This window comes from Salmo trutta, chromosome 26, assembly GCF_901001165.1.
Source record: "Salmo trutta chromosome 26, fSalTru1.1, whole genome shotgun sequence".
In the NCBI taxonomy this organism is placed as follows: Eukaryota; Metazoa; Chordata; class Actinopteri; order Salmoniformes; family Salmonidae; genus Salmo; species Salmo trutta.
In genome coordinates this window covers 46,025,456-46,045,424 of record NC_042982.1, presented here as the reverse complement: position 1 = coordinate 46,045,424, position 19,969 = coordinate 46,025,456, and the positions used below count along the sequence as shown (strand labels likewise).

At 46.9% G+C, this 19,969-nt stretch overlaps 1 protein-coding gene across 1 annotated transcript in view; it reads left to right on the top strand.

Annotated features, from left to right (window-relative positions):
* tenm4 (teneurin transmembrane protein 4) overlaps nt 1-19,969 on the top strand; it is a gene marked incomplete at its 5' end in the record, with an annotated part of 264,411 nt that overhangs the window by 164,091 nt on the left and 80,351 nt on the right. Inside the window, 2 exon segments of the mRNA XM_029716129.1 lie at nt 4,369-4,601; nt 15,040-15,194. Coding sequence (XP_029571989.1) covers nt 4,369-4,601; nt 15,040-15,194 — 388 coding nt within the window.

The following is a 19,969-nucleotide window of genomic DNA, read 5'->3' as shown; positions in this document are numbered from 1 at the left end:
TAGTTCACCCTATAGTTATCCTACGACCCCTAGTTCACCCTATAGTTACCCTAACGACCCCTAGTTCACCCTGTAGTTACCCTACGACCCCTAGTTCACCCTATAGTTACCCCTACGACCCCTAGTTCACCCTATAGTTACCCTACGACCCCTAGTTCACCCTTTAGTTACCCTACGACCCCTAGTTCACCCTATAGTTACCCTATGACCCCTACATCAGTTCACTTAACACTCTTCAGTTGCTATCTATCTGTCTTTCACATATATGGATATAGGATAGCGATTGGGTAGGGATAGGATTAGGGTAGGTGTAAGGGTAGTGTAATGATAGCGTAGGGGTAGAGGGTAGGGATAGAGTAGGGATAGAGTAGGGATAGAGTAGAGGAGTGATAGGGTAGAGGGTAGGGTAGAGGTAGAGTAGGGATATAGTAGTGATAGGGTAGAGGTAGAGTAGGGATAGAGTAGGTTAGGGTAGAGGGTAGGGTAGAGGGTAGGGGAAGAGTAGAGGGTAGAGGGTAGAGGGTAGGGTAGAGGGTAGGGTAGAGGGTAGAGGGTAGGGTAGAGGGTAGGGTAGAGGGTAGAGTAGAGGGTAGAGGGTGCCGTTTGAGACACTTCATGTCTTTAATAGTGGCACCGCTGTGAATTGTCTGTCAGTAACTTTCTAATTGGAGCTTTCAGCAGGTATCTGGTTTCCTTCTAGCTGCAGGGGAGATTCTGATTGGCCACATTTTGTCAGGCTTTCAAATCCCCTACCTCCCCCCTGTGTGAATGAAGGATTACCCTGTCGCTGGTTAATAAATGACACACACACACACACACACACACACACACACACACACACACACACACACACACACACACACACACACACACACACACACACAGTTTAATAGAGTGTTGTTGCTGGGAGCAGCCCACTGTGTGTGTGTGTGTGTGTGTGTGTGTGTGTGTGTGTGTGTGTGTGTGTGTGTCATCAGTGTTGAAGGGGGCATAATGTGTTTGCATAGCCGTTCAACTCAGTTGTATTTTCAGTGTATGTGTCCCAAATGCCCACCCTATTCCTTACAGACCCTGGTCCAAAGTAGTGTATTATTAGTGTTCTAGTGTTCCATTTGGGACTATGTCTCTATAATAGAGTCCCAAAGGGGGTAGCTGTATGAAACACCCACAGTACAGGTACAGCTGCTAGACGTAGTAGCTGCTACATGTACTGTTGTTCTGTGTTCAAACAGGGACTTGTCAGGGAGGTTCTGAAAGGCCACATACAACATTCTATAGTAAATCAATTCCAAGTGTAACTTCAGGTATATCTCATTATTTTTTGTTTATTTTCTTTTTTATTTCATGGTTTGCTGTCCTTCATTTACACACTGTTACCTCCTATCTGTCCTTCATGCACACTGTGTTACCTCATATATGTCCTTCATGCACACTGTGTTACCTCCTATCTGTCCTTCATGCACACTGTGTTACCTCCTATCTGTCCTTCATGCACACTGTGTTACCTCCTATCTTTCCTTCATGCACACTGTTACCTCCTATCTGTCCTTCATGCACACTGTGTTACCTCCTATCTGTCCTTCATACACACTGTTACCTCCTATCTGTCCTTCATGCACACTGTTACCTCCTATCTGTCCTTCATGCACACTGTGTTACCTCCTATCTGTCCTTCATGCACACTGTGTTACCTCCTATCTGTCCTTCATGCACACTGTTACCTCCTATCTGTCCTTCATGCACACTGTTACCTCCTATCTGTCCTTCATGCACACCGTGTTACCTCCTATCTGTCCTTCATGCACACTGTGTTACCTCCTATCTGTCCTTCATGCACACTGTGTTACCTCCTATCTGTCCTTCATGCACACTGTGTTACCTCCTATCTGTCCTTCATGCACACTGTGTTACCTCCTATCTGTCCTTCATGCACACTGTGTTACCTCCTATCTGTCCTTCATGCACACTGTGTTACCTCCTATCTGTCCTTCATGCACACTGTGTTACCTCCTATCTGTCCTTCATGCACACTGTGTTACCTCCTATCTGTCCTTCATGCACACTGTGTTACCTCCTATCTGTCCTTCATGCACACTGTGTTACCTCCTATCTGTCCTTCATGCACACTGTGTTACCTCCTATCTTTCCTTCATGCACACTGAGTAAATGTGTGAATCCTATGTATTTCATCACCCTACTGTATACGTTCCTAAATCCATCCATTCTTCCATTGTGGCTGCGTCGTACAGATGCAGGATCTTAATTTGAGCCAGTTCACTACAGCAGGAAAATAATCATGAAGAAACAGAAATGTGAATTATTATGTGGTCTATAATGGACATTTTTATAGGGGCTGATACATTTTTCATAATGGAAAATCAAGTGGAAATTAAAAAGTGGAAATTACAAACTTCAGAAGCATTTTTACACCTCAAATGCACTACAAGTTTTACATTTCCTGCATTGCAAAAAAGTTATCCTGCAACACGGTGATCAAATGAAAATCCTCCATCTGTAAATGGCACCCTATTCCTTATATACAGTGCCTTCAGAAAGTATTCACACCCCTTGACTTTTGCCACATTTTGTTGTGTTACAGCCTGAATTTAAAATGGATTAAATTGTGATTTTGTGTCACTGGCCTACACGCAATACCCCATAACGTCAAAGTGGAATTATGTTTTTAGAATCATTTACAAATGAATTTGAAATGAAAAGCTGAAATGTCTTGAGATATTCAACCCATAATCAGTCCAGGAGTAAACATGTGCTTACCAAGTCACATAATAAGTTGCATGGACTCACTCTGTGTGCAATAATAGTGTTTAACATGATTTTTTAATGACTACCTCATCTCTGTACTCCCACACATACAAGTATCTGCAAGGTCCCTCAGTCGAGCAGTGATTTTCAAACAGATATTTCAACAACAAAGACCACGGAGATTTTCCAATGCATCACAAAGAAGGGCACCTATTGGTAGATGGGTAAAAAAGAAAAAAATGCAGACATTGAATATCCCCTTGAGCATGGTGAAGTTATTAATTACACTTTGGATGGTGTATCAATACACCCAGTCACTACAAAAATACAGGCGTCCTTCCAACTCAGTTGCCGGAGAGGAAGGAAACCGCTCAGGGATTTCATCATGAGGCCAATGGTGATTTTAAAACAGTTACAGAGTTTAATGGCTGTGAAACTGAGGGTGCATCAACAACATTTTAGTTACTCCACAATACTAACCTAAATGACAGAGGGAAAAGAAGGAAATTAAACATACATCCTGTTTGCAATAAGGCACTAAAGTAAAACGGTAAATATGTTGGTGAAGAAGTTAACTTTATGTCCTGAATACAAAGTGTTATGTTTGGGGCAAATCCAGCACAACACATCACTGAGTACCACATCCAGGCATTAGGTAGTATTTATATTAAAGGGAGTAGTTATATTAAAGGTAGTAGTTATATTAAAGGGAGTAGTTATATTAAAGGTAGTAGTTATATTAAAGGTAGCAGTTATATTAAAGGTAGTATTTATATTAAAGGTAGTAGTTATATTAAAGGTAATAGTTATATTAAAGGTAATAGTTATATTAAAGGTAATAGTTATATTAAAGGTAATAGTTATATTAAAGGTAGTAGTTATATTAAAGGTAGTAGTTATATTAAAGGTAGTATTTATATTAAAGGTAGTAGTTATATTAAAGGTAGTAGTTATATTAAAGGCATTAGGTAGTAATTATATTAAAGGTAGTAGTTATATTAAAGGTAGTAGTTATATTAAAGGTAGTAGTTATATTAAAGGTAGTATTTATATTAAAGGTAGTAGTTATATTAAAGGTAGTAGTTATATTAAAGGCATTAGGTAGTAATTATATTAAAGGTAGTAGTTATATTAAAGGTAGTAGTTATATTAAAGGTAGTAGTTATATTAAAGGTAGTATTTATATTAAAGGTAGTAGGGAGTAGTTATATTAAAGGTAGTATTTATATTAAAGGTAGTAGTTATATTAAAGGTAGTAGTTATATTAAAGGTAGTAGTTATATTAAAGGTAGTAGTTATATTAAAGGTAGCAGTTATATTAAAGGTAGTATTTATATTAAAGGTAATAGTTATATTAAAGGTAGTAGTTATATTAAAGGTAATAGTTATATTAAAGGTAATAGTTATATTAAAGGTAGTAGTTATATTAAAGGTAATAGTTATATTAAAGGCATTAGGTAGGAGTTATATTAAAGGTAGTAGTTATATTAAAGGTAGTAGTTATATTAAAGGTAGTAGTTATATTAAAGGTAATAGTTATATTAAAGGCATTGCATCCCTCCCAGCTTGACTGATGCTCTTCTCTTTTCTGTCTCCTCTCTCCAGTAACAGCCCGGCCCATAAGTACTACCTGGCCTGTAGTCCTGTGTCTGGGGCTGTTTACCTGTCGGACACCAGCACTAGGAAGGTGTTCAAGGTGAAGTCTCTGAGCGCCATCAAAGACGTGGCCAAGAACCTGGAGCTGGTAGCGGGGACTGGAGACCAGTGTCTGCCCTACGACGAGACACGATGCGGAGATGGGGGCAAGGCTGTGGAGGCAACGCTCACCAACCCACGAGGTATGAACATAACATAGTACTAACCTACACTCTTTAGAAAGAAAAGTGAACCTAAAATGGTTCTTTGGTTGTCCCCCATAGGAGAACCATTTTGAATAACCCTTTTTTGGTTGTAGGTAGAACCCTTTTGGTTCCAGGTAGAACCTTTACATAGAGGGTTCTACATGGAACCCAAAAGCGTTTTCTTATGGGGATAGCCAGAGAACCCTTTTGGAGCCCGTTTATGGATATAACATTAGATGTAACAGAACACAACACAACAGGCCATGGCTGAAACGCTCACCAACCCACGAGGTATGGACATAACATTTCATGTTGTACCTAACATAACAGGTGCATTTTGGAGGTGCATTTATTGGAACAGGTAGACTTCAGTGTAAGGTTTACTGCTAGTTCAAGGTTACTGATGGGTTAGAGGGTTAGCTGACCGGGGGAACATAGCTGGAATAGATCAGATCAATACACTTCATGTTTGACACATTGGATTATATTGGATAAAATGTTCTCTCTCGCAGGACTACAAAAACACACAACCCTCTTAGAACATTGTACGAGAGTGGAGAATCAGAAAGTGTGAAGTAGTGTGTGTGTGTGTGTGTGTGTGTGTGTGTGTGTGTGTGTGTGTGTGTTTGTAAGCCTGAGAGCCCCCACCCCACACACACACACACTGTGATTCATCACATTCACAAATAACCCTGAAACAAGCCTGCTGCCCAGAAAACCTTTCATCAGGGAACAAATGTGAACAGAGTATTGACATTAACCAGGACCTCCATGTCTGTTTATAGCTGCCAATACATTCTGACCTATAGCAGCCAATACAGTCTGACCTATAGCAGCCAATACAGTCTGACCTATAGCAGCCAATACAGTCTGACCTATAGCAGCCAATACAGTCTGACCTATAGCAGCCAATACAGTCTGAATACCCCTATAGCAGCCATTGCAGTCTGACCTATAGCAGCCAATACAGTCTGACCTATAGCAGCCAATACAGTCTGAATGCCCCTATAGCAGCCAATACAGTCTGACCTATATCAGTCAATACAGTCTGAATACCCCTATAGCAGCCAATACAGTCTGACCTATAGCAGCCAATACAGTCTGAATACCCCTATAGCAGTCAATACAGTCTGACCTATAGTAGCCAATACAGTCTGAATACCCCTATAGCAGTCAATACAGTCTGACCTATAGCAGCCAATACAGTCTGAATACCCCTATAGCAGCCAATACAGTCTGAATACCCCTATAGCAGCCAATACAGTCTGAATACCCCTATAGCAGTCAATACAGTCTGAATACCCCTATAGCAGTCAATACAGTCTGACCTATAGCAGCCAATACAGTCTGAATACCCCTATAGCAGCCAATACAGTCTGAATACCCCTATAGCAGCCAATACAGTCTGAATACCCCTATAGCAGCCAATACAGTCTGAATACCCCTATAGCAGCCAATACAGTCTGAATACCCCTATAGCAGTCAATACAGTCTGAATACCCCTATAGAAGTCAATACAGTCTGACCTATAGCAGCCAATACAGTCTGACCTATAGCAGCCAATACAGTCTGAATACCCCTATAGCAGCCAATACAGTCTGACCTATAGCAGCCAATACAGTCTGAATACCCCTATAGCAGCCAATACAGTCTGAATACCCCTATAGCAGCCAATACAGTCTGACCTATAGCAGCCAATACAGTCTGACCTATAGCAGCCAATACAGTCTGAATACCCCTATAGCAGCCAATACAGTCTGACCTATAGCAGCCAATACAGTCTGAATACCCCTATAGCAGCCAATACAGTCTGACCTATAGCAGCCAATGCAGTCTGACCTATAGCAGCCAATACAGTCTGACCTATAGCAGCCAATACAGTCTGAATACCCCTATAGCAGTCAATACAGTCTGACCTATAGCAGCCAATACAGTCTGAATACCCCTATAGCAGCCAATACAGTCTGAATACCCCTATAGCAGCCAATACAGTCTGAATACCCCTATAGCAGTCAATACAGTCTGAATACCCCTATAGCAGTCAATACAGTCTGACCTATAGCAGCCAATACAGTCTGAATACCCCTATAGCAGCCAATACAGTCTGAATACCCCTATAGCAGCCAATACAGTCTGACCTATAGCAGCCAATACAGTCTGACCTATAGCAGCCAATACAGTCTGAATACCCCTATAGCAGCCAATACAGTCTGAATACCCCTATAGCAGCCAATACAGTCTGACCTATAGCAGCCAATACAGTCTGACCTATAGCAGCCAATACAGTCTGACCTATAGCAGCCAATACAGTCTGACCTATAGCAGCCAATACAGGCTGACCTATAGCAGCCAATACAGTCTGAATACCTCTATAGCAGCCAATACAGTCTGACCTATAGCAGCCAATACAGTCTGAATACCCCTATAGCAGCCAATACAGTCTGAATACCCCTATAGCAGCCAATACAGTCTGAATACCCCTATAGCAGCCAATACAGTCTGAATACCCCTATAGCAGTCAATACAGTCTGAATACCCCTATAGCAGCCAATACAGTCTGAATACCCCTATAGCAGCCAATACAGTCTGAATACCCCTATAGCAGCCAATACAGTCTGAATACCCCTATAGCAGCCAATACAGTCTGACTACCCCTATAGCAGCCAATACAGTCTGAATACCCCAATAGCAGTCAATACAGTCTGAATACCCCTATAGCAGCCAATACAGTCTGACCTATAGCAGCCAATACAGTCTGAATACCCCTATAGCAGCCAATACAGTCTGACCTATAGCAGCCAATACATTCTGAATACCCCTATAGCACCCAATACAGTCTGAATACCCCTATAGCAGTCAATACAGTCTGAATACCCCTATAGCAGCCAATACAGTCTGACCTATAGCAGCCAATACAGTCTGAATACCCCTATAGCAGCCAATACAGTCTGAATACCCCTATAGCAGCCAATACAGTCTGACCTATAGCAGCCAATACAGTCTGACCTATAGCAGCCAATACAGTCTGAATACCCCTATAGCAGCCAATACAGTCTGACCTATAGCAGCCAATACAGTCTGAATACCCCTATAGCAGCCAATACAGTCTGACCTATAGCAGCCAATGCAGTCTGACCTATAGCAGCCAATACAGTCTGACCTATAGCAGCCAATACAGTCTGAATACCCCTATAGCAGTCAATACAGTCTGACCTATAGCAGCCAATACAGTCTGAATACCCCTATAGCAGCCAATACAGTCTGAATACCCCTATAGCAGCCAATACAGTCTGAATACCCCTATAGCAGTCAATACAGTCTGAATACCCCTATAGCAGTCAATACAGTCTGACCTATAGCAGCCAATACAGTCTGAATACCCCTATAGCAGCCAATACAGTCTGACCTATAGCAGCCAATACAGTCTGACCTATAGCAGCCAATACAGTCTGAATACCCCTATAGCAGCCAATACAGTCTGAATACCCCTATAGCAGCCAATACAGTCTGACCTATAGCAGCCAATACAGTCTGACCTATAGCAGCCAATACAGTCTGACCTATAGCAGCCAATACAGTCTGACCTATAGCAGCCAATACAGGCTGACCTATAGCAGCCAATACAGTCTGAATACCTCTATAGCAGCCAATACAGTCTGACCTATAGCAGCCAATACAGTCTGAATACCCCTATAGCAGCCAATACAGTCTGAATACCCCTATAGCAGCCAATACAGTCTGAATACCCCTATAGCAGCCAATACAGTCTGAATACCCCTATAGCAGTCAATACAGTCTGAATACCCCTATAGCAGCCAATACAGTCTGAATACCCCTATAGCAGCCAATACAGTCTGAATACCCCTATAGCAGCCAATACAGTCTGAATACCCCTATAGCAGCCAATACAGTCTGACTACCCCTATAGCAGCCAATACAGTCTGAATACCCCAATAGCAGTCAATACAGTCTGAATACCCCTATAGCAGCCAATACAGTCTGACCTATAGCAGCCAATACAGTCTGAATACCCCTATAGCAGCCAATACAGTCTGACCTATAGCAGCCAATACATTCTGAATACCCCTATAGCACCCAATACAGTCTGAATACCCCTATAGCAGTCAATACAGTCTGAATACCCCTATAGCAGTCAATACAGTCTGACCTATTAGATTATATTGGATAAAATGTTCTCTCTCGCAGGACTACAAAAACACACAACCCTCTTAGAACATTGTACGAGAGTGGAGAATCAGAAAGTGTGAAGTAGTGTGTGTGTGTGTGTGTGTGTGTGTGTGTGTGTGTGTGTGTGTGTGTGTGTGTGTGTGTGTGTGTGTGTGTGTGTGTGTGTGTGTGTGTGTGTGTGTGTGTGTGTGTGTGTTTGTAAGCCTGAGAGCCCCCACCCCACACACACACACACTGTGATTCATCACATTCACAAATAACCCTGAAACAAGCCTGCTGCCCAGAAAACCTTTCAACAGGGAACAAATGTGAACAGAGTATTGACATTAACCAGGACCTCCATGTCTGTTTATAGCTGCCAATACATTCTGACCTGTAGCAGCCAATACAGTCTGACCTATAGCAGCCAATACAGTCTGACCTATAGCAGCCAATACAGTCTGACCTATAGCAGCCAATACAGTCTGAATACCCCTATAGCAGCCAATGCAGTCTGACCTATAGCAGCCAATACAGTCTGACCTATAGCAGCCAATACAGTCTGAATACCCCTATAGCAGTCAATACAGTCTGACCTATAGCAGCCAATACAGTCTGAATACCCCTATAGCAGTCAATACAGTCTGACCTATAGCAGCCAATACAGTCTGAATACCCCTATAGCAGCCAATACAGTCTGAATACCCCCTATAGCAGCCAATACAGTCTGAATACCCCCTATAGCAGTCAATACAGTCTGAATATCCCTATAGCAGTCAATACAGTCTGACCTATAGCAGCCAATACAGTCTGAATACCACCTATAGCAAGCCAATACAGTCTGAATACCCCTATAGCAGCCAATACAGTCTGAATACCCCTATAGCAGCCAATACAGTCTGAATACCCCTATAGCAGCCAATACAGTCTGAATACCCCTATAGCATCCATAAGTATGAATACCCCTATAGGAAGTCAATACAGTCTGACCTATAGCAGTCCATACAGTTGACCTATGCAGCCAAGACAGTCTGACTACCCCTATAGCAGCCAATTACAGTTGACCTATAGCAGCAATTACAGTCTGAATACCCATATAGCGCCAATACAGTCTGGAATAACCCTTAGCAGGCCAATACAGTCTGACTATTAGGCAGCCAATACAGTCTTGACCTATAGCAGCCAATACCGGTCTGCAATACCCCTATAGCAGCCAATACAGTCTTCTGACCTATAGCAAGCCAATACAGTCTGAATACCCCTATGAGCAGCCAATACAGTCTGACCTATAGCAGCCAATGCCGGTCTGACCTATCGCAGCCCAATACAGGTTCTTGACCTATAGCAGCCAATACAGTCTGAATACCCCTATAGCAGTCAATACAGTCTGACCTATAGCAGCCAATACAGTCTGAATACCCCTATAGCAGCCAATACAGTCTGAATACCCCTATAGCAGCCAATACAGTCTGAATACCCCTATAGCAGTCAATACAGTCTGAATACCCCTATAGCAGTCAATACAGTCTGACCTATAGCAGCCAATACAGTCTGAATACCCCTATAGCAGCCAATACAGTCTGAATACCCCTATAGCAGCCAATACAGTCTGACCTATAGCAGCCAATACAGTCTGACCTATAGCAGCCAATACAGTCTGAATACCCCTATAGCAGCCAATACAGTCTGAATACCCCTATAGCAGCCAATACAGTCTGACCTATAGCAGCCAATACAGTCTGACCTATAGCAGCCAATACAGTCTGACCTATAGCAGCCAATACAGTCTGACCTATAGCAGCCAATACAGGCTGACCTATAGCAGCCAATACAGTCTGAATACCTCTATAGCAGCCAATACAGTCTGACCTATAGCAGCCAATACAGTCTGAATACCCCTATAGCAGCCAATACAGTCTGAATACCCCTATAGCAGCCAATACAGTCTGAATACCCCTATAGCAGCCAATACAGTCTGAATACCCCTATAGCAGTCAATACAGTCTGAATACCCCTATAGCAGCCAATACAGTCTGACCTATAGCAGCCAATACAGTCTGACCTATAGCAGCCAATACAGTCTGAATACCCCTATAGCAGCCAATACTGTCTGACCTATAGCAGCCAATACAGTCTGAATACCCCTATAGCAGCCAATACAGTCTGAATACCCCTATAGCAGCCAATACAGTCTGAATACCCCTATAGCAGTCAATACAGTCTGAATACCCCTATAGCAGCCAATACAGTCTGACCTATAGCAGCCAATACAGTCTGACCTATAGCAGCCAATACAGTCTGAATACCCCTATAGCAGCCAATACTGTCTGACCTATAGCAGCCAATACAGTCTGAATACCCCTATAGCAGCCAATACAGTCTGAATACCCCTATAGCAGCCAATACAGTCTGAATACCCCTATAGCAGTCAATACAGTCTGAATACCCCTATAGCAGCCAATACAGTCTGAATACCCCTATAGCAGCCAATACAGTCTGAATACCCCTATAGCAGCCAATACAGTCTGAATACCCCTATAGCAGCCAATACAGTCTGACCTATAGCAGCCAATACAGTCTGACCTATAGCAGCCAATACATTCTGAATACCCTATAGCAGCCAATACAGTCTGACCTATAGCAGCCAATACAGTCTGAATACCCCTATAGCAGCCAATACAGTCTGAATACCCCTATAGCAGCCAATACAGTCTGAATACCCCTATAGCAGCCAATACAGTCTGAATACCCCTATAGCAGCCAATACAGTCTGACCTATAGCAGCCAATACATTCTGACCTATAGCAGCCAATACAGTCTGAATACCCTATAGCAGCCAATACAGTCTGAATACCCCTATAGCAGCCAATACAGTCTGAATACCCCTATAGCAGCCAATACAGTCTGAATACCCCTATAGCAGCCAATACAGTCTGACCTATAGCAGCCAATACAGTCTGACCTATAGCAACATAGATCAATCAAATCAAACATTTTTTGTTAATTCATCACATTCCATAAACAGCGAATGCGACGCACCTTACACTTACAGTAGGTACAAAGTATATTGATTGATATTGACCGTATACCAGCAACTGTAATAAAAACACATGTATTGTGTTAGTATATTGATGTATTGTGTTATACTACCAGTAGAGATGCACTTAGAGCTGACGATGTCCCATCTCTCATCCCTCATTCCTCCATCTCTCCATCCCTCATCCCTCCATCCCTCATCCCTCCATCCCCCATCCCTCATCCCTCCATCCCCATCCTCCATCCCCCATCCCTCATCCCTCATCCCTCCATCCCCCATCCCTCATCCCTCATCCCTACATCCCCCATCCCTCATCCCTCATCCCTCCATCCCTCATCCCTCCATCCCTCATCCCTCCATCCCTCCATCCCCCATCCCTCATCCCTCATCCCCCATCCCTCATTCCTCCATCTCTCCATCCCCCATCCCTCATCCCTCCATCCCTCATCCCTCCATCCCCCATCCCTCATCCCTCCATCCCTCATCCCTCCATCCCCCATCCCTCCATCTCTCCATCCCTCCACCCCTCCGTCCCTCCCTCCATCCCTCATCCCTCCATTCCTCATCCCTCCATCCCCCATCCCTCATCTCTCCATCCCTCCATCCCTCCATTCCTCCATCCCCATCCCTCATTCCTCCATCTCTCCATCCCTCATCCCTCCATCCCCCATCCCTCCATCCCTCATCCCTCCATCCCTCATCCCTGCATCCCTCATCCCTCCATCCCTCATCCCTCCATCCCTCATCCCTCATCCCTCCATCCCTCATCCCTCCATCCCTCCATCCCTCATCCCTCCATCCCTCCATCCCTCCATCCCCATCGTCCATCCCTCATCCCTCATTCCTCCATCCCTCATCCCTCCATCCCTCATCCTCCATCCCTCATCCCTCATCCCTCCATCCCTCCATCCCTCATCCCTCATTCCTCCATCCCTCATCCCTCCATCCCTCATCCTCCATCCCTCATCCCTACATCCCTCCCTCATCCATCCTTCCACCCCTCATCCCTCCATCTCTCCATCCCTCCATCCCTCATCCATTCATCCCTCATCCCTCCATCCCTCCATTCCTCCATCTCTCCATCCCCCATCCCTCATCCCTCCATCCCTCATCCCTCCATCCCCCATCCCTCCATCCCCCATCCCTCATCCCTCCATCCCTCATCCCTCCATCCCCCATCCCTCCATCTCTCCATCCCTCCACCCCTCCGTCCCTCCCTCCATCCCTCATCCCTCCATTCCTCATCCCTCCATCCCCCATCCCTCATCTCTCCATCCCTCCATCCCTCCATTCCTCCATCCCCCATCCCTCATTCCTCCATCTCTCCATCCCTCATCGCTCCATCCCCCATCCCTCCATCCCTCATCCCTCCATCCCTCATCCCTGCATCCCTCATCCCTCCATCCCTCATCCCTCCATCCCTCATCCCTCATCCCTCCATCCCTCATCCCTCCATCCCTCCATCCCTCCATCCCTCCATCCCTCCATCCCCATCCTCCATCCCTCATCCCTCATTCCTCCATCCCTCATCCCTCCATCCCTCATCCTCCATCCCTCATCCCTCATCCCTCCATCCCTCCATCCCTCCATCCCTCATCCCTCATTCCTCCATCCCTCATCCCTCCATCCCTCATCCTCCATCCCTCATCCCTACATCCCTCCCTCATCCATCCTTCCACCCCTCATCCCTCCATCTCTCCATCCCTCCATCCCTCATCCATTCATCCCTCATCCCTCCATCCCTCCATTCCTCCATCTCTCCATCCCTCCATCCCTCATCCATCCATCCCTCATCCCTCCATCCCTCCATCCCTCCATCCCTCATCCCTCCATCCCTCCATCCCTCATCCCTCCATCCCTCATCTCTCCATCCCTCATCCCTCCATCCCTCATCCCTCATTCCTCCATCTCTCCATCCCTCTGTCCCTCCATCCCTCATCCCTCCATCCCTCATCCCTCATTCCTCCATCTCTCCATCCCTACATCCCCCATCCCTCATCCCTCCATCCCTCATCCCTCCATCTCTCCATCCCTCCATCCCTCATCCCTCCATCCCTCCATCCCTCATCCCTCATCCCTCATCCCTCCATCCCTCATCCCTCCATCCCTCATTCCTCCATCCCTCATCCCTCCATCCCTCATCCCTCCACCCCTCATCTCTCCATCCCTCATCCCTCCATCCCTCATCCCTCCATCCCTCATCCCTCATCCCTCCACCCCCCATCCCTCCATCCCTCATCCCTCCATCCCTCATCCCTCCATCCCTCCATCCCTCATCCCTCCATCCCTTCATCCCTCCATCCCTCCATCCCCATCCTCCATCCCTCATCCCTCCATCCCTCATCCCTCCATCCCTCCATCCCTCATCCCTCATCCCTCCATCCCTCATCCCTCCATCCCTCATCCCTCCATCCCTCCATCTCTCATCCCTCCATCTCTCCATCCCTCCATCCCTCATTCATCCATCCCTCATCCCTCCATCCCTCCATCTCTCCATCCCTCCATCCCTCCATCCATCATCCCTCCATCCCTCATCCCTCCATCCCTCATCCCTCCATCCCTCCATCCCTCATCCCTCATCCCTCCATCCCTCATCCCTCCATCCCTCATCCCTCATCCCTCCATCCCTCATCCCTCCATCCCTCATTCCTCCATCTCTCCATCCCTACATCCCCCATCCCTCATCCCTCCATCCCTCATCCCTCCATCTCTCCATCCCTCCATCCCTCATCCCTCCATCCCTCATCCCTCCATCCCTCCATCCCTCATCCCCCATCCCTCATCTCTCCATCCCTCATCCCTCCATCCCTCCATCTCTCCATCCCTCCATCCCTCATCCCTCATCCCTCCATCCCTCCATCCCTCATCCCTCCATCTCTCCATCCCTCATCCCTCATCCCTCCATCCCTCCATCCCTCCATCTCTCCATCCCTCATCCCTCCATCCCTCCATCCCTCCATCTCTCCATCCCTCCATCCCTCCATCCCTCCACCCCTCATCCCTCCATCCCTCATCCCTCCATCCCTCATCCCTACATCCCTCCATCCCTTCATCCCTCCATCCCTCATCCCTCCATTCCTCCATCCCTCCATCCCTCATCCCTCCATTCCTCCATCCCTCATCCCTCCATCCCTCCATCCTCCATCCCTCATCCCTCCATCCCTCCATCCTCCATCCCTCATCCCTACATCCCTCCCTCATCCATCCTTCCACCCCTCATCCCTCCACCAGGTATCACAGTGGATAAGTATGGAGTGATCTTCTTTGTGGACGGGACTATGATCAGACGAATTGACCAGAACGGGATCATCTCTACCCTGCTGGGGTTCAACGACCTGACCTCTGCACGACCTCTCAGCTGTGATGCTGTCATGGACATCTCTCAGGTAGACACACACACACGCACACACACACACACACACACACACACACACACACACACACACACACACACACACACACACGCATACACACAGACGGACACACAGACAGACGGACACACAGACAGTGAACACACACACACACACAGACGGACACACAGACAGACGGACACACAGACAGACAGACACACAGACAGATGGACACACAGACAGACGGACACACAGACAGCAGACTGCCACACCAGACCCACCCAGGACATGGTGCTGAGGCAAGGTCACCCCACCCAGGACATGGTGCTGAGGCAAGGTCACCCCACCCAGGACATGGTGCTGAGGCAAGGTCACCCCACCCAGGACATGGTGCTGAGGCATGGTCACCCCACCCAGGACATGGTGCTGAGGCAAGGTCACCCCACCCATGACATGGTGCTGAGGCAAGGTCACCCCAACCAGGACATGGTGCTGAGGCAAGGTCACCCCACCCAGGACATGGTGCTGAGGCATGGTCACCCCACCCAGGACATGGTGCTGAGGCAAGGTCACCCCACCCAGGACATGGTGCTGAGGCATGGTCACCCCACCCAGGACATGGTGCTGAGGCAAGGTCACCCCACCCAGGACATGGTGCTGAGGCATGGTCACCCCACCCAGGACATGGTGCTGAGGCAAGGTCACCCCACCCTCAGGCTGTGTGTGCATGTGGACGTGTTTGACTATACTTGAAGACTAGAGGTCCCCACAAGAATAGTAAACCAACAAAACATTTACCAACTGGGGACATTTTGTTAGGGTTAGGAGCTAGGGTAGGGTTAGGGTTAGGAGCTAGGGTTATGGTTTAGGGTTAGGATCTAGGGTTATGGTTTAGGGTTAGGAGCTAGGGTTATGGTTTAGGGTTAGGAGCTAGGGTAAGGTTAGGGTTAGGAGCTAGGGTTAGGGTTAGGAGCTAGGGTAGGGTTAGGGTTAGGAGCTAGGGTTATGGTTTAGGGTTAGGATCTAGGGTTATGGTTTAGGGTTAGGAGCTAGGGTTAGGGTTAGGAGCTAGGGTTATGGTTTAGGGTTAGGATCTAGGGTTATGGTTTAGGGTTAGGAGCTAGGGTTAGGGTTAGGAGCTAGGGTTATGGTTTAGGGTTAGGATCTAGGGTTAGGGTTAGGAGCTAGGGTTATGGTTTAGGTTTAGGATTTAGGGTTAGGAGCTAGGGTTATGGTTTAGGGTTAGGATCTAGGGTTATGGTTTAGGGTTAGGATCTAGGGTTAGGGTTAGGAGCTAGGGTTATGGTTTAGGGTTAGGATCTAGGGTTAGGGTTTAGGGTTAGGGTCTAGGGTTAGGGTTTAGGGTTAGGATCTAGGGTTATGGTTTAGGGTTAGGATCTAGGGTAAGGTTAGGGTTAGGAGCTAGGGTAGGGTTAGGGTTAGGAGCTAGGGTAGGGTTAGGGTTAGGAGCTAGGGTTATGGTTTAGGGTTAGGATCTAGGGTTATGGTTTAGGGTTAGGAGCTAGGGTTAGGGTTAGGAGCTAGGGTTATGGTTTAGGGTTAGGATCTAGGGTTAGGGTTAGGAGCTAGGGTTATGGTTTAGGGTTAGGATCTAGGGTTAGGGTTAGGAGCTAGGGTTATGGTTTAGGGTTAGGATCTAGGGTTATGGTTTAGGGTTAGGATCTAGGGTTAGGGTTAGGAGCTAGGGTTATGGTTTAGGGTTAGGATCTAGGGTTAGGGTTTAGGGTTAGGATCTAGGGTTAGGGTTTAGGGTTAGGATCTAGGGTTATGGTTTAAGGTTAGGATCTAGGGTTAGGGTTAGGAGCTAGGGTAGGGTTTAGGGTTAGGAGCTAGGGTAAAGTTAGGAGCTAGGGTTATGGTTTAGGGTTAGGATCTAGGGTTAGGGTTTTGGGTTAGGAGCTAGGGTAAGGTTAGGGTTAGGAGCTAGGGTAGGGTTAGGGTTAGGAGTTAGGGTGGGGTTAGGGTTAGGAGCTAGGGTAGGGTTTAGGGTTAGGAGCTAGGGTAAGGGTTAGGGTTAGGAGCTAGGGTAGGGTTTAGGGTTATGAGCTAGGGTAGGGTTTAGGGTTAGGAGCTAGGGTAGGGTTTAGGGTTAGGAGCTAGGGTTAGGGTTTAGGGTTAGGATCTAGGGTTAGGGTTTAGGGTTAGGATCTAGGGTTAGGGTTTAGGGTTAGGAGCTAGGGTTAGGGTTTAGGGTTAGGAGCTAGGGTTATGGTTTAGGGTTAGGATCTAGGGTTATGGTTTAGGGTTAGGAGCTAGGGTTAGGGTTAGGAGCTAGGGTTATGGTTTAGGGTTAGGATCTAGGGTTAGGGTTAGGAGCTAGGGTTATGGTTTAGGGTTAGGATCTAGGGTTAGGGTTAGGAGCTAGGGTTATGGTTTAGGGTTAGGATCTAGGGTTATGGTTTAGGGTTAGGATCTAGGGTTAGGGTTAGGAGCTAGGGTTATGGTTTAGGGTTAGGATCTAGGGTTAGGGTTTAGGGTTAGGATCTAGGGTTAGGGTTTAGGGTTAGGATCTAGGGTTATGGTTTAGGGTTAGGATCTAGGGTTAGGGTTAGGAGCTAGGGTAGGGTTTAGGGTTAGGAGCTAGGGTAAAGTTAGGAGCTAGGGTTATGTTTTAGGGTTAGGATCTAGGGTTAGGGTTTAGGGTTAGGAGCTAGGGTAAGGTTAGGGTTAGGAGCTAGGGTAGGGTTAGGGTTAGGAGCTAGGGTAGGGTTAGGGTTAGGAGCTAGGGTAGGGTTTAGGGTTAGGGTTAGGAGTTGGGTAGGGTTTAGGGTTAGGAGCTAGGGTAAGGGTTAGGGTTAGGAGCTAGGGTAGGGTTTAGGGTTAGGAGCTAGGGTAGGGTTTAGGGTTAGGAGCTAGGGTAGGGTTTAGGGTTAGGAGCTAGGGTTAGGGTTTAGGGTTAGGATCTAGGGTTAGGGTTTAGGCTTAGGATCTAGGGTTAGGGTTTAGGGTTAGGAGCTAGGGTTAGGGTTTAGGGTTAGGAGCTAGGGTTATGGTTTAGGGTTAGGATCTAGGGTTATGGTTTAGGGTTAGGAGCTAGGGTTAGGAGCTAGGGTTATGGTTTAGGGTTAGGATCTAGGGTACGGGTTAGGAGCTAGGGTTATGGTTTAGGGTTAGGATCTAGGGTTATGGTTTAGGGTTAGGATCTAAGGTTAGGGTTAGGAGCTAGGGTAGGGTTAGGGTTAGGAGCTAGGGTAGGGTTAGGGTTAGGAGCTAGGGTAGGGTTTAGGGTTAGGGTTAGGAGTTGGGTAGGGTTTAGGGTTAGGAGCTAGGGTAAGGGTTAGGGTTAGGAGCTAGGGTAGGGTTTAGGGTTAGGAGCTAGGGTAGGGTTTAGGGTTAGGAGCTAGGGTAGGGTTTAGGGTTAGGAGCTAGGGTTAGGGTTTAGGGTTAGGATCTAGGGTTAGGGTTTAGGGTTAGGATCTAGGGTTATGGTTTAGGGTTAGGAGCTAGGGTTAGGGTTTAGGGTTAGGAGCTAGGGTAGGGTTTAGGGTTAGGAGCTAGGGTAAAGTTAGGAGCTAGGGTAATGGTTTAGGGTTAGGATCTAGGGTTAGGGTTTAGGGTTAGGAGCTAGGGTAAGCTTAGGGTTAGGAGCTAGGGTAGGGTTAGGGTTAGGAGCTAGGGTAGGGTTAGGGTTAGGAGCTAGGGTAGGGTTTAGGGTTAGGGTTAGGAGCTAGGGTAGGGTTTAGGGTTAGGAGCTAGGGTAGGGTTAGGGTTAGGAGCTAGGGTAGGGTTTAGGGTTAGGAGCTAGGGTAGGGTTTAGGGTTAGGATCTAGGGTTAGGGTTTAGGGTTAGGAGCTAGGGTAAGTTTTAGGGTTAGGGTTAGGAGCTAGGGTAGGGTTTAGGGTTAGGAGCTAGGGTAGGGTTTAGGGTTAGGAGCTAGGGTAGGGTTTAGGGTTAGGAGCTAGGGTTAGGGTTTAGGGTTAGGATCTAGGGTTAGGGTTTAGGGTTAGGATCTAGGGTTAGGGTTTAGGGTTAGGAGCTAGGGTTAGGGTTTAGGGTTAGGAGCTAGGGTAGGGTTTAGGGTTAGGAGCTAGGGTAGGGTTAGGAGCTAGGGTAAGGTTTAGGGTTAGGAGCTAGGGTAGGGTTTAGGGTTAGGAGCTAGGGTAGGGTTAGGGTTAGGAGCTAGGGTAGGGTTAGGAGCTAGGGTTAGGGTTAGGAGCTAGGGTTAGGGTTAGGAGCTAGGGTTAGGGTTAGGAGCTAGGGTTAGGGTTAGGAGCTAGGGTTAGGGTTAGGAGCTAGGGTAAGGTTTAGGGTTAGGGTTAGGAGCTAGGGTAGGGTTTAGGGTTAGGAGCTAGGGTTAGGGTTAGGAGCTAGGGTTAGGGTTAGGAGCTAGGGTTAGGGTTAGGAGCTAGGGTTAGGGTTAGGAGCTAGGGTTAGGGTTAGGAGCTAGGGTAGGGTTAGGGTTAGGGTTAGGAGCTAGGGTAGGGTTTAGGGTTAGGGGCTAGGGTAAGGTTTAGGGTTAGGGTTAGGAGCTAGGGTAGGGTTAGGGTTAGGGTTAGGAGGTAGGGTAGGGTTTAGGGTTTAGGGTTAGGAGCTAGGGTAGGGTTAGGAGCTAGGGTAGGGTTAGGGTTAGGGTAAGGTTTAGGGTTAGGGTTAGGAGCTAGTGTAGGGTTTAGGGTTAGGGGCTAGGGTAGGGTTTAGGGTTAGGAGTTAGTGTTAGGGTTAGGAGCTAGGGTAGGGTTTAGGGTTTAAGGTTAGGAGCTAGGGTAGGGTTTAGGGTTTAGGGTTAGGAGCTAGGGTAGGGTTAGGGTTAGGAGCTAGGGTTAGGGTTAGGAGCTAGGGTAGGGTTTAGG